This window comes from Canis aureus, chromosome 6, assembly GCF_053574225.1.
Source record: "Canis aureus isolate CA01 chromosome 6, VMU_Caureus_v.1.0, whole genome shotgun sequence".
NCBI lineage: Eukaryota > Metazoa > Chordata > Mammalia > Carnivora > Canidae > Canis > Canis aureus.
The window spans coordinates 65,941,673-65,957,526 of NC_135616.1; the positions used below are offsets into that span (position 1 = coordinate 65,941,673).

The 15,854-nt window shown below is 43.6% G+C and overlaps 1 protein-coding gene across 11 annotated transcripts in view; it reads right to left on the reverse strand.

Annotated features, from left to right (window-relative positions):
• CACNA1E (calcium voltage-gated channel subunit alpha1 E) overlaps positions 1–15,854 on the reverse strand; it is a 381,746-nt gene that overhangs the window by 89,141 nt on the left and 276,751 nt on the right. For all 11 annotated transcript variants that reach the window (XM_077902060.1, XM_077902055.1, XM_077902065.1 and 8 more), the window contains exon 9: positions 2,915–3,030. In XM_077902060.1, coding sequence (XP_077758186.1) covers positions 2,915–3,030 — 116 coding nt within the window. The remainder of the gene's footprint in view (positions 1–2,914; positions 3,031–15,854) is intronic.

Consider the following 15,854-nt stretch of genomic DNA (forward strand, 5'->3'; position numbering starts at 1 on the left):
AACAGTCCTGCATTCTGGGGAGGCGCCATTACCAGCGGGATACTAGTTTCTAGTAAGACTTGTTTCAAATTAACCTCACTAGCCTCCCTCCAAACTTACAGACTAGCCCTTCTGTCCCATGTCTGGCAGGATTCTGAGTCCCCTTTGGGAGTCATGTGGATGAGTTTGGATCCCTGCCCCCACCTCAGCTGCAGGCGAGGACTCCAGAGGCCTTGAGCAATCATTCCCTAAGATCCCAGCTGCCGGAGAAAAGCCTGCAGCGGGCCCTATTTATTAAACGATGGTTTAATTTAAGCAATTGTAACAAGTAAAAGGACAAGCAGAAGAGGGTAGAGTCATTACCATAATTCCACCTGCATATAAAACTGAGAGTATGTAATGTATTTCCCAGGGAGGGGAACATTTTGCGGCTCCGAGGGTACCATGCCGGATGGCCATTATACCAACTCATAAATGTTTAGCTTTCTTTTTTTTAAGTACAGCCTCTGGCAAAACTCTAAGTTAACAGGTTAAGTGTTATTGGTGGGATGCTCCTTTATGCAGACATAGAGGGTTTTAAAGTCACTTACAGCCCATGTTGTTTGGAGGGCACCACCTAAAAATTAGGTACTCATTAAAATATGTCACAGTAACATGAAAGACCTCAGCCATGGAGTCACATCTGCTGTGTACAGTGCCTGGATGCCTGAGGTGGGCAGATCTGAGGACCCTCAAGGCAGATGGAGGGTGTGTGATGCTGCTGAGCATCTCTGAGAAGTGCTTGAGGGCTCTGGATATGCCAAGGCTGCCCCCTCCCCCGCCCCCACTGCCTTTTGCCAAGTTCTCTTTCGAACTTGAGAGTGTCTTTCCAGGGAAATGTAACCCATATGTCTCTGATTCACTCACACCCCATTTGCAAAGGGAAGGGCCAGGAAGCACAATTTGACGTTGCAGTGCGTCTTTTTTCTTAGAAGGAGAGAGCTGGCTTTGCCAACTGGAAGAAAGCGGAGCCTTGGAATTCTGCGTGTATCTGAAAAGCAGAGCCACAAAGAACAGCATCCTGTGCTGCCTGACCATGAGCGGGGTCACGGACAGGGCGGGGAAGGTTCTTTCCCAGTTCTGCTGCCAGCCTGCTCACTGGGGTGGTCTGTCAGATGGCTCCTCCACCCAGGGAGCCAAGGACAGTGGGGAACTTCAAGCTGCCTGCCAGACCTGGAGGCAAATCTGCTCAGTAAAGCTGAGTTACCATTCTGGAAAGGAGGAGGAGAGGTTCACATTCACCCCCACACAAGAGCCTCGGAGAAGAAAGGGCAAATTGGAAGTACAGTCAGTGGGCACGGTGCATGCCTCCAGAGGCAGCAAAGAAATGCAGATAGTCCTAAATGGGAGGTGGTTTTTAGCTGGCTTTGAAATGGCACTTTTCATCACACACATACTCTCACCCCTGACAGATGATCACAAGTTGACTCCAGAGCTGAGAGAGAGCTTTTGTGTGTCGGTGGTTAGAACCAGAGTGCCATGGTGTCATTCCAAAGCTGCTAGAAAAGAATAAGGCTCAGGCAGCTAAGCATCAAGTCATATTCCAAATTTTTCCTGAGAGACCTCACATTTGTGCTACGCTTTCTACCAGGAATAGAGGGGAAAAATGCTGTCATGTGTATTTTTTTTATTAAAATAAATTACTCTTTGCTCAGGATGAAAATACAGATATATAACAGCAATGCAATGCAATCTTTAAAATAATAAGGAAGGCAAATGCATCCATTTTACTGACAGATACGGAGTGATCGATACCCCTCATAAGCAGCTGAGCCACAGTCAAATTTGAATCTGGTGGCTCTGTGGATTAATAAAGTTGTGATAGGTTTGGACCTATCTTCAAGGTGGGGCAAGCACTGTTCTGATGCTGAGCCTCAGCAAGGGACTGGTGACAGCACAGGGAAAAGGGGAGAGCAGTTCTCACCATCAGCTATAACCCGGCTTACCCCAGTGGCCTCTTGGTGGACCCCCCCCCACACACACACATACTGCTTCTGACCTTGCCCTTGCCCTCTTGCCCTCGACAGGCTACTCTGGAGGCAGCAACCAAGTGCTTCCTCAAAATCTTCCATCAGACCATGTCCCACCTCAGCTCAAAACCCTCCTCCAATGGTTCTTGTCTCACTTTCAGGGAAGCTCCAAACTCCTACGGTGGCCCATGACGTCTGTCCCCTCCTCCCATTACTGCCTCCACCCTATCTTCCTGCTCCTCTCCCCTTACTCGTTCTTCCTTCTGTTCTAGGAATCTTCCTGGCTTACTTCCACACTGGAGCCTTGAGTTAAGATGCCTCCCCTCGGACATTCCCACCACCTCTGCAACTTTAAGTCTTTCACCAAATGGGTCTCTTTGACCTCCCTGTTTAAAATCACAACCTGCCCTACACCCCATAACCCTACCTTGATCTGTTTTCCATTGTACTTATCACCTTCTTACAAGTTACTTATTTATCTGCCTTCCCTGACGAGAGGGAATGAACTCTGCAAGAAAGGCTCCCTGGGGTGTATCCCAAGAATATAGACCAGGTGCTGGCACAAAGCAAAGCCCTCAATAAATACTTGTGGAATGAATGGAGTTTTGTTGCTGCTGCTGTTGTTATTGCTATTGTTGTTGTTGTTGTTATTATTATTATTATTAGCAATAGTGTGAAATGTCACCCACCCAACCTCAGCTCCAGGATTGGGCTATGTCACCTTTCACTCAGTTCACCTCACTAAAATGCAGGCCTCATGAAGATGTTTGGTGGAAGAAGGGAGACAGGTAGACCCCAGAGGAAGAAAGAGGGACCAGCAGGGAGCCCACAAGGCCGGTGAGGCAACCAGAGCCTCTCTGTGCTCTGGCCAGCGCTGCCCCTATGAATGAAAGCAGTGGTGGGGGCCTGCGTGCCGCCAGGCTCACCTGCTTTGTCTATCCAGGCGCGGTACCCGTTCAGCTCCCGCTCAATCTGCTGCTGCCGCCGCAGTTTCATGAAAGCTCTCCGGTTCTCCACTCTCTCTCTCTCTTTGGCAAACTCCCTGTGGACAAGGAGGGGAAGATTCACGAGGAGTGGATTTGGGTTCAGCTCCACAACCGTGAGGGAGGGGGAAGCAAGGAGAAGCGAGAGGGTGTCTGAGCAGGTGCTCCACCACACCTTGCTCCCCTTTTGCACAGAAATGTTCCTCCTTGGGCCTCATGCAGGAAGCTTTCCCAGATTAGTTCTGTCCCCATCAGCACTAACATCCTCTGAGTGCTCTACTCCGAAAGGTACTTCCTTAATCAAGCGACAAACTATGGTTCAAAATGCTATGTTCTGTTTCCCCAGCTACAACCCAAGCCCTTGGCCCTCTGGGCAGGGGGCACACCTTCCCTTTATGCTTTTAATAACAACAGTGATTAATGTATATGGACCAATTATGTGTCAGCCCCGTATGCAGTGTTTCATACCCATGGACTCATTTAATTCATTCCAGTCACCCTACGAAGTAATAAGCACTATTAAAATGCCTATTTAACCGATGCGGAAACACCAAGGATCAGAGAAGGGAAGTAACTTGCTGGGATCTGAAGTCTAACCACAGCGCCATGCTTCCTCCAGCGTCCTGGATCCTGTGGCACTCCATAAGGGCTGCTACTGGGGACCAAGGGCATCAGTGCCTTGAGGGGCCAAGGGCTGTGTGCAGGTGGCTGGTGCAGGTTAAACAGAAAAGGGAAGGACTCAGAAAGAGGCCCTGGCTTCAACAGCAAGACAGTAGGGAAGATAGGAAGGGAGATAATGGGACAGAGGGAAAGCCAAGGTCAGGGTCAGGAGAAGACACAGTCCAGTGACAGGTGCAAGGGACCAGAGCCACAAGATGATCTAAAGCCTAAAGCTCCAGGGCTCCTGGGTGGCTCAGTGGATAAGCATCTGCCTGTTGGCTCAGGGCATGATTCAGGGGTCTGGGGATCAAGTCCTGCATCGGGCTCCCCACAGGGAGCCTGCTTCTCCCTCTGCCTATGTGTCTGCCTCTCTTTGTGTCTCTTATGAATAAAATCTTTAAAAAAAACGTCTAAAGCCCTATTGGGAAATGGAAGAGAGAAGAGACACAAGAGCTCTATAGCAGAAAGGAAGATGAAAAAATTCAATGGTTGAGCAGCTGGGGATAAAGAAATACTCATTTGCTAATACGGCTCTCCAGCAACCACCTCTACCAATGCCCTTCTCATCACCAAACACCCTTCGAGGCTACAATGCCCCTTCCTAATGTAGCACTTCTCCGGCCAGGGCTCAGCCACACTCTCACTGTCCTGGATGCTGCTGCACTTTTTCGAGGTGTTCCCCACCACTAAAGAGGCACAGCCTGAAGTTGAGGGAGCCCAGCACCCACTGTGCATCCTGTCGACTACTCCCTTGTTGTGTATTTGTTCAATAGGACTTCAAATCCACTTTCTTATGACTTAAGTGAAGTTGTTTTAATCCACTTGTATATGACAAAGAGGAAAAAAAAGTTGTATTTAGAATTGTTGTTTTTAAAGATTTTATTTATTATTTGAGAGAGAAAGAATGAATGAAACAGAGAGAGCAGAAGCAGGGGGAAAGGCAGAGGGAAAGAGAGAAGCAGAGCCCTCACTGAGTAGGGAGCCCAACACGGAACTCGATCCCAGGACCCCAGGATCATGAGCTGAGCCCAAGGCAGATGCTTAACCAAATGAGCCACTCATGCACCCTTGGAAATAAAGTTGTTTTGATAGAAGAATGAATTAAGTTATGTCAGTATGTTACCATTTCATCTGTTCCTGCCCATCAGAACTCGGTGGCTCAGCTGCCGAGGGGCCACACCAGGGGCTTAACCATAAAGGCATATGTTCTCAGCGTGGCAAGAGAACATTAAACTGTGAACATGGAGTTTGTGAGGACCATCCAAGAGTACGCGGTCTGAGCAAGGCTACACTCTGCTATCTAAGACAGCTCCTTGAAGACCTTGGGGCAATGACCTCCAGCCTTTGTAAAGGGGACACTTTTTTTTCCTTTTACGATTTATTTTTTAAATTCCAGTTAGTCAATATACAATACTATATTAGTTTCAGGTGTACAATATAGTGATTCAACAGTTCTATACATTACTGGGTGCTCATCAAGATAAGCATACTCTTCTTCCTCTTCATCTACTTTACCCATCCCTCCCCCACTCCCCTCTGGTCACCATCTGTTTTTCTCTACAGTGAAAAGTCTATTTTGGGGGTTTTTTGGTCTCTTTTTTTTCTTTGTTCATTTGTTTTGTTTGTTTCTTAAATTCCAATATGAGTATTTGTCTTTATTTCCCTTGGCATTTTACTCTCTTGATCCATTTATGTTGTTGCAAAGGGCAAGATTTCATTCTTTTTATGACTGAATAATATTCCACTGTGTGTGTGTGTGTGTGTGTGTGTGTATATATTCTTCCTTATCTACTCATTAATGAATGGATATTTGTACTGCTTCCATAATTTGAATATTGTAAATAATACTGCAATAAACATAGGGGTGAATATATCTGTTCAAATTAGTGTTTTTCTATTCTTTGGGTAAATACCTAGTAGTGAAATGACTGGTAGTTTTTAAATTGTTTTGAGGAACCTCCATACTGTATTCCACAGTGGCTGTAACAGTCTGCATTCCCACCAATAGTGCATGAGTGTTCCTTTTCCTCCAGATCCTCCCCAACACTAATTTCTTGTGTTTTTGATTTCAGCCATTTTCTGACAAGTGTGAGGTGATATCTCATCGTGTTTTCCCTGATGAGTGATATTGAGCATCCTTTCATGTGTCTGTTGGCCATATGGATGTCTTCTTTGAAGAACTGTCTGTTCATATCTTCTGCCCATTTTTAAATTGGATTATTTCTTTTTTCAGGAGTAGAGTTGTATAAGTTCTTTATATATTTTGGATACTAACCCTTTATCAGATATGTTGTTTGCAAATATCTTTTCCCATTCCTTAGGGTTTTAGTTTTATTGTTTCTTTTGCTATGCAGATGCTTTTGTTTTGATGTGATCCCAGTATTTTTGCTATTGTTTCCCTTGCCTCAGAAAACTTATCTAGAAAGATGCTGGTTACGGCTGATGTCAGAGAAATTATTGCCTGTGCTCTTTCCTAGGACTTTTATGGTTTCAGTTCTCACATTTAGATCTTTTAATACATTTTGAGTTTATTTTTGTGTATGGTGTAAGAAAGTGGTCCAGTTTTATTCCTTTGCATGTAGTTGTCCAGTTTTCCCAACACCATTTGTTGAAGAGACTGTTTTTCCCATTGGATATTCTTGCCTCTTTTGCCAAAGACTGACTATATAATTGTGGGTTTATTTCTGGGCTACTGTTTTCCATTGATCTTTTGTACTAGTACCACGCTATTTTGATTATACAGGTTTGTAGTATATCTTGAAATCTGGGATTGTGATACCTGCAATTTTATTCTTAAGACTGCTTTGGCTATTTGGGGATCTTTTCCATTTCCATGCAAATTTTAGAATTGTTTGTTCTAGTTTTGTGAAAATTGTATTTTTGTAGGGATTTCACTAAATCTGTAGATTACTTTATAGACATTTTAAACAGTATTGGTTCTCCCAATCAACAAGCAAGGAGAATCTTTGCATTTCTATTTGTTGTCTTTAATTTCTTTCATCAGTGTTTTATAGTTTTCAGAGTACAGGCCTTTCACCTCGTTGGTTCAATCTATTCCTAGGTATATTGTTATTTCTGGTGCAATCATAAATGGAATTGTTTTCTTAATTTCTCTGCTACTTCATTATTTGTTTATAGAAATGCAATTTTCATATATTAATTTTGTATCCTGTGACTTTACTGAATTACTTTGACAGTTCTAAGGCAGCCCGGGTGGCTCGGTGGTTTAGTGCCACCTCGGTGGTTTAGCGCCACCTTTCGCCCAGGGCATGATCCTGGAGACCCAGGATCAAGTCTCATGTCGGTCTCTCTGCATGAAGTCTGCCTCTCCCTGTGTCTCTGCCTCTCACTCTCTCTGGGTCTCTCATGAATGAATAAATAAATAAAATCTTTAAAAATAATAATAATTTGTCAGTTCTAGTAGTTTTTTGATGAAGTTTTTAGGGTTTTCTATATATAGTATCATATCATCCACAAATAGTGAAAATTTTACTTCTGCCTTAGCAATTTGGATGACCTTTATTTCTTTTCTTGTCTAGTTGCTGTGGCTAGGACCTCCAGTAACATATTGAATAAGAGTGGTGACCATGAATATCCATAAAGGTGACACAGGCAGTGGTGAAAGTCATACAGCAGCCCCATAGAGAACATCTTGCCCATCAACACCAGCACCCCTGTTCCCTAGAAACATACTCTAACAATACAGGACTTTTACTTTTGCACTGGTAGCTGGATATCAGCTCTCAGTTGGCTAAGCTGTCTCTCCCCAGGACCAACTTGTATAAAGGTACACCTCAACTAAATCTGTATTTTATTCACCTCCCTTTACCCGGAACAATAGTGTGATCAATCTGTTACTGATTTGGAGTATTTCTTTATTGGCTTATTAAGAGAAATTATCCTGTATACTATTGGCTTATAAAATTCCTGCAGTAATGTCCACAATAGCCAAACTGTGGAAGGAGCCTTGGTGTCCATCAAAAGATGAGTGGATAAAGAAGATGTGGTCTCTGTGTATACAATGGAATATTACTCAGCCATTAGAAATGACAAATACCCAACATTTGCTTCGGCGTGGATGGAACTAGAGGGTATTATGCTGAGTGAAATAAGTCAATTGGAGAAGGACAAACATTATATGGTCTCATTCATTTGGGGAATATAAAAATAGTGAAAGGGAATAAAGGGGAAAGGAGAAAAAATGAGTGGGAAATATCAGAAAGGGAGATAGAACATAAGAGACTCCTAACTCTGGGAAACGAACTAGAGGTGGTGGAAGGGGAGGTGGGTGGGGGGTAGGGGTGACTGGGTGACGGGCACTGAGGGGAGCACTTGATGGGATGAGCACTGGGTGTTATTCTATATGTTGGCAAATTGAACACCAATAAAAAATAAATTTATAAAAAAATTTTAAAAATAAAAATAAATAAAATTCCTGCAGTAAACGTATATTAAATTGCTGGAAAAGACGAACTCAGTCTCTGAGCATAATTTGCTTCCAAAATAAAATATCTCTCATATCCAGGGAGGAAGAAACAAGCCAGGGGTTAAGGGACATGTCCCCATGAGGGACTTTCCCCCCATGGCAGGGGAAGAGGAGGTTCCTCATTTAGCCTCTCCTGCCAAGATATATGGATTCCTTGGCACAGGCACCTTACCATGGTCATGGTCAGGCTGAGGGCATGAGAATAAGGCACATTAAAAGAAGAAATTCTGGGCTTGTCTTCAGGTTCAGCAGGCTCTACTAACAGTGTTGTGGGGGAACAGAGAGGGAGACAGTCAAAATGAAAAGTGCCAGGGCCAGTGAGAGTCAGAATAACAGAATGCATGCCCTGGGGCACCTCCTTTCCTTGCCTTCTTCTCTGGCTTGCAACAATTAGAAAGGCACAAGGGCTGGCTTGGTTCATGGCATTACCATCTATCAACGTTTTTACCTTTGGTTGTCTTCTTTCTATCCCTCCTGTCCACTTAGTGCCATGTTTTGTGGGTTCTATCCTCAAAACAGCACATGGATCTACCCTCCCTCTCTCCTCACTGCCTTGTCCAGGACCTCATCCTTTTCTACCTGGACTATTGCAATAGCGTTCCCATGGTCTCTCAACCACCTGTCTCTCTTCCCTTCATTTTATTCATTTCACACACGTTTCTAAAACACATACTAGATCTGATCACTTCCAAACCTAAAATAGTAACCACAGTAAGTACCATTTGAGGAGCACTTTCTAGTTTCCAAGCACCTTCCCACATTTTGCTCATAGTTTTTACAATCACTCTGGAAGAAGACATAACAGGTATTTTCATTCTCAATTTAAATGTTAAACAACTTGTTCAAAATCAAGTAAGAAACAGAGCCAGGATGGGACCCCAGGCCTGTCTGCTCTAAAAGCTCAAGCTTTTCATGCTCCGCATGTCTGCCTTGCCCGATGGCATATTTATATGCTGCTTGCTTTACTGTTTCATATGAATGTGACTGGATTTTTCAACTACACTCTAGGGATCCAGGAAGGCTTAACAGGGAGGTAATATTTTGAGGAAGACCTTGAAAAAAGGAGAATTTAAGCTGGCTATGAGTAGAAGGACAAAATAATCCTTTAGTGTCTAGGGTGAGCATCATCACTAACATCACCATTTTCTAGTTCAGAACACTGAATCTAAGGGGAGTTAAGGGGCCCTTTGAGAGAGCAAGTGTCCAAGGACACAGAGCCACTAAGAGGAACCATGACTCTTAGATCTTCTACATTCCATTTTCTCTCGCCACAACCTCCTCCATCTTTTGCTAAATGAAGTACAAACACCTAACATGACCTTCACAGTCTTTCACAGCCTGATACTAACCTTTCCTCCAAACTTCGCCTCCCATCATTCACACCCACCCACCTGCCTGCAGCCACCGTGGCTGATTCCAGCAGCTGAACCCTTCTCCTTTCTCTGGAGAATGCAGCACAGCTCTCAAGGTTTGGTCCATGGTTTCTCTGCCTGGAATCCCTTCTTAATTGCTCGAATCTGTCCAAATCTTTCTCCAAAGCCAGGCTGCAATGTCACTTCTGTTTAGCTTTCCCTCCTCTCCCTTCTCCTTCCCCAGTCTCCAGCCTCCATCCTTTCTTCTCTCTGTGTCTTTACAGCTCATCTCACAGCCACGCTTTACTGTGGTGAGCTGTACGTGTAACTGTTTCTCCCTCTATGTGAGCCTTTTGTGAAAATATTCCATGTCTTATTCAACTCTATCCTCTCAGACTAGATTATACCTGGCATATGGTAGTATGTCCAATAGTTTTTTTTTTTAATTAAAAATATCCGGGCTGACTTGGAGAACATATTGACAACTGTCTCCTGGTTCCCAAAGGCTTAAATGAAGGAATACTCCAACTCTGCACTGACCCAAAGGGAGCAGGTGAACCGGCCGGGGGGCAGCAGTTGCCAGCTAACTCCTGGACACTGCCACCACTTTCTCTTCGTTTGGCTCCACTAAAATCTCTGTAGAATTAGTCTATGAAATATGTGGTGTGCCACTTCTACAAGGCCCCTAGAATGACCACATAGCTTGATTTCTGGTGGGAGAGGCCAACAAACCCCAGTCTAGCCTCCCTGCATATTTGGAAGTTCAGCTTTCCCTTCCTCTTTCAACTTCTGGGTCTGGGTCTCATTGGCTGGCATCCCTGCTTTCCTCTACTGCCACTACAGGCCCCCGTGTACTCTCACCCTTCTGAGTGGCCTCTTAGCAGGGCTCAAGGGCCCAGAGCCTAACAAAACTGGCTTGTTCTTTTTTAAAAAATATATTTTATTTATTAATTCATGAGAGATACAGAGAGGGAGGGAGGCAGAGACATAGGCAGAGGGGGAAGCAGACTCCCTGAAAGGAGCCCGATGCAGGACTCGAACCAGGACCCCAGGATCATGACCTAAGCTGAAGCCAGATAGATGCTCAACCACTGAGCGACTCAGGCATCCCTGGCCTGCTCTTTTAAAGAAGCCTTTTGGCTAAAAGAAGTACTACAAAGAATATGCACCACTGGGGATACTTCCTGAGTAGCTCCTGTGTCAGTGGAGGAAGGGCTATGTAGGGAGGGGGCTCTGTATTATGTCTATCAAGAAGACTTTTCGGTTTTGTTTTTCCATTGGGAGCTTAGGGTTCAAAGTCTGGCACTATTGTCTTTCATTCCTATCACTCCTCCCTTGACATCATAACTGTGCTCAGGGCTTATTTCTCTGACTAGTCTGCAGGCTCCATGAAGCCAAGCAGAGCCTACATCGAATCACATTCCAACAAGGCCCAATTAAGTTGGATCCAAGGCTTGGTATTATAATAGATTCCACAGATTATGGAAATAACATATGAAGAACAGCTGATATTCACATAACACATTTGTGACATTTTTAATTTATGAATAGCTTTTATGTAAATGATTTCATTTATATTTGTAAAAACCCTGGGAGATTCAGAAAAATCTCTTGCCCAAGATCACCTCAGCAGCAGAAAGCAGAGACAGAATTCAAGCTAATATCTCCTGAAGCCAGGTTAAGTGCCATTTCTCCAATGCTTCAGCTGTCTTCCATGCTATCTAGATGTCAACATTTAAATTCAAAAGGGATTTAGTTTCAGCTCAAGGTCAAGGAAAATAAGGATCTAAAAACAGAGTTTTGTGGGTTTTTTTTTTCCCTAAAAGGACTATCTTTGCAACTGAGAGAACAGCACAAAAATGCATTGCTCTATGTTGGATTAATAGAGACCCAGTATAAAATTCATGGCATTAGTCAAGCTAGCAATGTACTCCTTGGTTTTGTGTCCATGGCATAGCCATCATTTATTTATATACATATTACATTCTAGAGAGAACAAGGACAGGCAGGATTCAATTCTAGTGCCTACCAAAAATAAGTGTCTATTTTAACCTTAGATCTAATAAGTCTACCATTCTCAGCATATATATGGCTGGCCCCGAGGAAAGGGAAGCATGTCTCATCATTGATCCCCTCTCTTCCCTGAAGACCTGAGTACTCTTTCCTTTTCACAGAGGGTCCAGATGATGATGTTTTTGCAAAGATAAAGCATATAGCTGCTACCTTACTGGGTCATCCAAATGACTACTGCCAAACTTCCTATTGAAAGGTACCTCAAAGACTGGCCTTCCAAATACTGCCCTTTATCCAATTCCCTTGGATCAAGAAACAGGAAAGTCTAAAAGGAGGAAATATGGTTTATAGTAAAAAATGTTCATGATCCCTCGGCTCCTTTTGCTTCAGTTATGGCCAAACATCTTTTGCTCCATCCAGTGTAGAAACACCCAGATGTAACAGAACTCAAGATGGGATGCATCCAGACTCTGGAAATCTAAACAGGCAAACAAAAATAAATCCCATGTGAAGTAGCAAAAATACTACCAGGTCTATTCTCAGAGCTAGGTATCCAGGTAGCTTCTGTGCTAAGAAACTGTGCTAAGTAACCTCTCTGTCTCCATTTCTCTGTCAATCATTAGAAGGACACAAAAAAATCCTCTGCTCATAGCCCAGGACAGGAATAAATCTGGTTACTCTGGAAGTCCTGACTAGGTTCCTGTAAGAGAGACTGTATAATGGTAAAAATCCAAATTGTGTTTCACTGGAGATACTTCTTACCCATTTCTGCTATCCACAGTTTTATCTGTACCCCCTCCCCCCATCCCCTTCTACACCTTTTTTTAAGTTTTTTTATTTTTTGTCCAGGAAGGCTAACTTACAGTTCCCTCCCATGACAGAGTTCTCACATAGATGAAAGGAAAGTGAGTTGAGGCTAAGCATGGATGAGCCTCTATTCTAGTTGTCACTTAGGTATGCAAGGTCTGGGTTTCTAAGTTTCAGTTATGGAAATGAAGAAGAAAGCTGCTCTCCTTGCTCTGCTTGGTTAAGTATAATTTTCTTCTTTCAGACTAACTAGTGAATTTACATTTGTGACTGTCTGTGTTTTCTAGCAGTTTACATGAGAGGCATAATTTGTAAAAACCAACTATTCCTATACAGCCAATTATAAATTATTCACAATTAGATGAAGTGGAAGGATTATACAGATAATCTCAGACAAGAGAGAACACCCAAAATATTTGTCATGTGTGCTGGTGGGAGGTGTATGGGGAGAAAGCGGAGTTGTCTTTCAAGTCATATTTAGGTAAATATTGAAATGGGTTTCTGTTTCATGAACTTATAGACCTATAAAGGGGCCACTGCCACAGATGATTCACCAAGTGCTAGTCTGTATATTAATATGTTAAAGTCACTGGTTTTGGTCCATGGGGTGATGATGTGAGGGTGTCTGGTCATTCATATTGCTGGAATTCATCATGAGGTGACTAAGTCATAGGGCCTAACTCTTGGGAGATTCAATGAAGAAGCCTTGCTCCCACCTGGAATACCTGCCCATGTTATGTCACCTTAGAGTCACAGGGCACCTAGACAGTTACCTCTACAGTTATCTAGTGAGGAAGATGTTCTGGTAGGTGTGCTGTGACAAGAAACGCTCTGTTGGAGGACTCTGGCTCCTCTTTTATAGCCTCTAGCTGCAAACCTCTCCCGATTCAGTACGCACAGGGAGCTTTGTTTACTGATGCAGAGGCCTTCGCTGCTGTCATGACAACCAAAAAGAAGACAAAGCCGGCCAGGATGGGCTGGCCTGTGTGACTCAAAGATCTGTTTACCCACACTCTTGTACACACTTGTACGCTTCATCACACACACATTGGCACAAATACACACATGCTCACACTGGCTCATAGAAGCATATGCAGACAGATCTTGCCAAGCACACAAATGGCCACATGGTCATATTCCTATTACTCTTTGGAGCCCACATTTCCAAAATGCTTCACTGCTCCCAGGGGAACTTTTCCAGTCTTCCTGTAAGATGTTTGCTTCAGGAAGGGGAGACATCAAGACAAATCAAGGTTAGACATCAAGACAAATCTCTTCAACCCTAAATATTCTGAAATGAAGAGAAATTGGGGGAAGTCAGCTAGGCAATTGTGTGATGGCTGTGATCTAGTTTCAGTCTCATTAGAACATAGGATAGGGGATGGAGGGTAAAATAGCTTTTCAGTTGTTCATTTGAGTCTGGGGAAGCTTTTCTCCCATTTTTCAGAGGAGCAAACATAGCCCAGAGAAGGTAAACACCTCACTGAAGGTCACACAGTTCAGCTGTATTATAGTTATTTACGTCTTATCCCTTGACTTGTTCCAGAAAGGATTTAAGGAGCCTTAGGTTGCTAGTAAATAAAGGCCAGAACAGCACCCAATTCTCTAAATGCCATCCAGTGTTGACTCTAATAAGCAGGATGGATGGGAGTCCAAAAGGGTGGGTGATGCTTAACCCAGGCACTGTATCACACCATGTCACACTTCCTCAAGGATCAGGGGCTTTGCAAGGGCTCCTCCAATGAGAAGTCATCCTTCTCTAAGGCAGTTAAGGTAAATAAATAGCCTTATATGGAGTGCTGTATCCCACCCCTACTCCTCCAGCCTACACCCACAGCAATGAAAGAAAGGTCATGGGTCTCACAGACCAGAATATCCAGTAGGGGACACCTAACAAATCTCCAAGCTTCGCCTTTGACATGCAAGGAAACCAAGGCACAGCAGGTCAGATGGCTCGCTGGTCCAATGCTGACAGCATGTGGTGGCTGCCCAGAGCATAACTTGGATCTCTGGGTTCCAAAGTCAGTGCATTCCACATCTTCATGACATTTCAGTCATGAGAAGTCAAAGACACAGGTTCTTTGAGGATCTTGGGGAATGCATAACCTTTTTAATTTTTTTTTGTTCTTCTTGATATGGAGATTACATTTATTTGTACAGGGGAAGGACTAGCAATTAACACAAAGGGGATAATGAAGGATCTGGAATATGTTTCCTGTTTTGCTTTTTGCCTTTTAACCTTGAAATCAGTGTACTCCAGACTGTTAGAACATAATAATTAAAAGCTCTGAAGCCACACCAAACTGGATTTGAATCTTGTCTATATCAGGGTATGATCTGGGGCAAGTTAATATCTGAGTCTCGGTTTCCTCATTTATAAAATAAGAATAAACAGCATACCTGTCTCAAAGCATTGTGAGGATTAAATTAAATATGGAGAATGCCAAGTATAGTACCTAGGAGAGTAAGTGTTCCAAGTGCCCATTGTAAGTATCCCTCACACTCCTGAGAATGTATTAAAACATATTACCAAGGCCTTCATCTATTCACCTACCCATCTCTATATACTCATTCTGCCTCAAAAATATAATTAGTTGAGTACCTGCTGTGTGGTTGGCATTATTTTAGAATATGGGGATACAATAACAACCATAAAACCCAAAATCTTTGCCTTCATCTAACTTACATTCCTGTGGAGAAGACAGACCATAAAAAAGGTTTTTAAAATGCAGTATAAAATATGCTAGATACTTGTAAGTGCTAAGGGGAAACTAAAGCACTAAAGCATGCAAGAGAAACAGTAAGTATGGGAAGGAGGTCTGGGATTTGGGGAGAGAGTGCCAAGGGAAGTCCTGGCATGAAAAATGACTTGCAAAGTGTGAGGGAGTGAGCCATGCAGGTATCTGAGGGAGAGCATTCCAGGAGAGGCAACAGCTAGGGCAAAGCTGTGGGGCAGGAACATCCTAGAGGAGATTCCCAAGAACAGAAAGGGGCTAACATGGCTTTGAAGTGGATTGAATGGACAGAAAACAGGTAAGACAAGGTCAGAGTGGGTAACAGGCTGCATGGAGGTGGAGAACTAGACCATTCAGGGCTTTAGAGGCCCTCTAACAACCTGACTTTTCCTTGATGTGATCTGGACGACACTGGTGGAGCCAAGGAGTCAATGACCCAAGTCTTCACAGAATGTCTCTGGTCACCCTGTTGGCAGCAGGCAGATGAGGGCTGAGGGTGGGAGCGGGGAGATCCTACAGATGATATCCAGATTATGGCTGCCTTGGCCAGAGTGGCAGGTGTGCAGATATTGAGAAATACCAGGGTTCTGGATACACTGTGAAGGTAGAGCTAAGAAAACATGATGACACTTTGAACATGGAGTGTAAGAGAGATCTGGGCCAAAGATGATCTCCAAGGTTTCTTAGCTTGAGCAGTGACAAGAATGGACTTAAATGAACTGAGATGGAAAAGACACTGTAAGAAGCAGAGGATCTGGGGGTGGGGGAATGGGGATCAAAAGATCAAACATCAGCTAGATATCCAGACACATTCATGTTAAAATCATTAG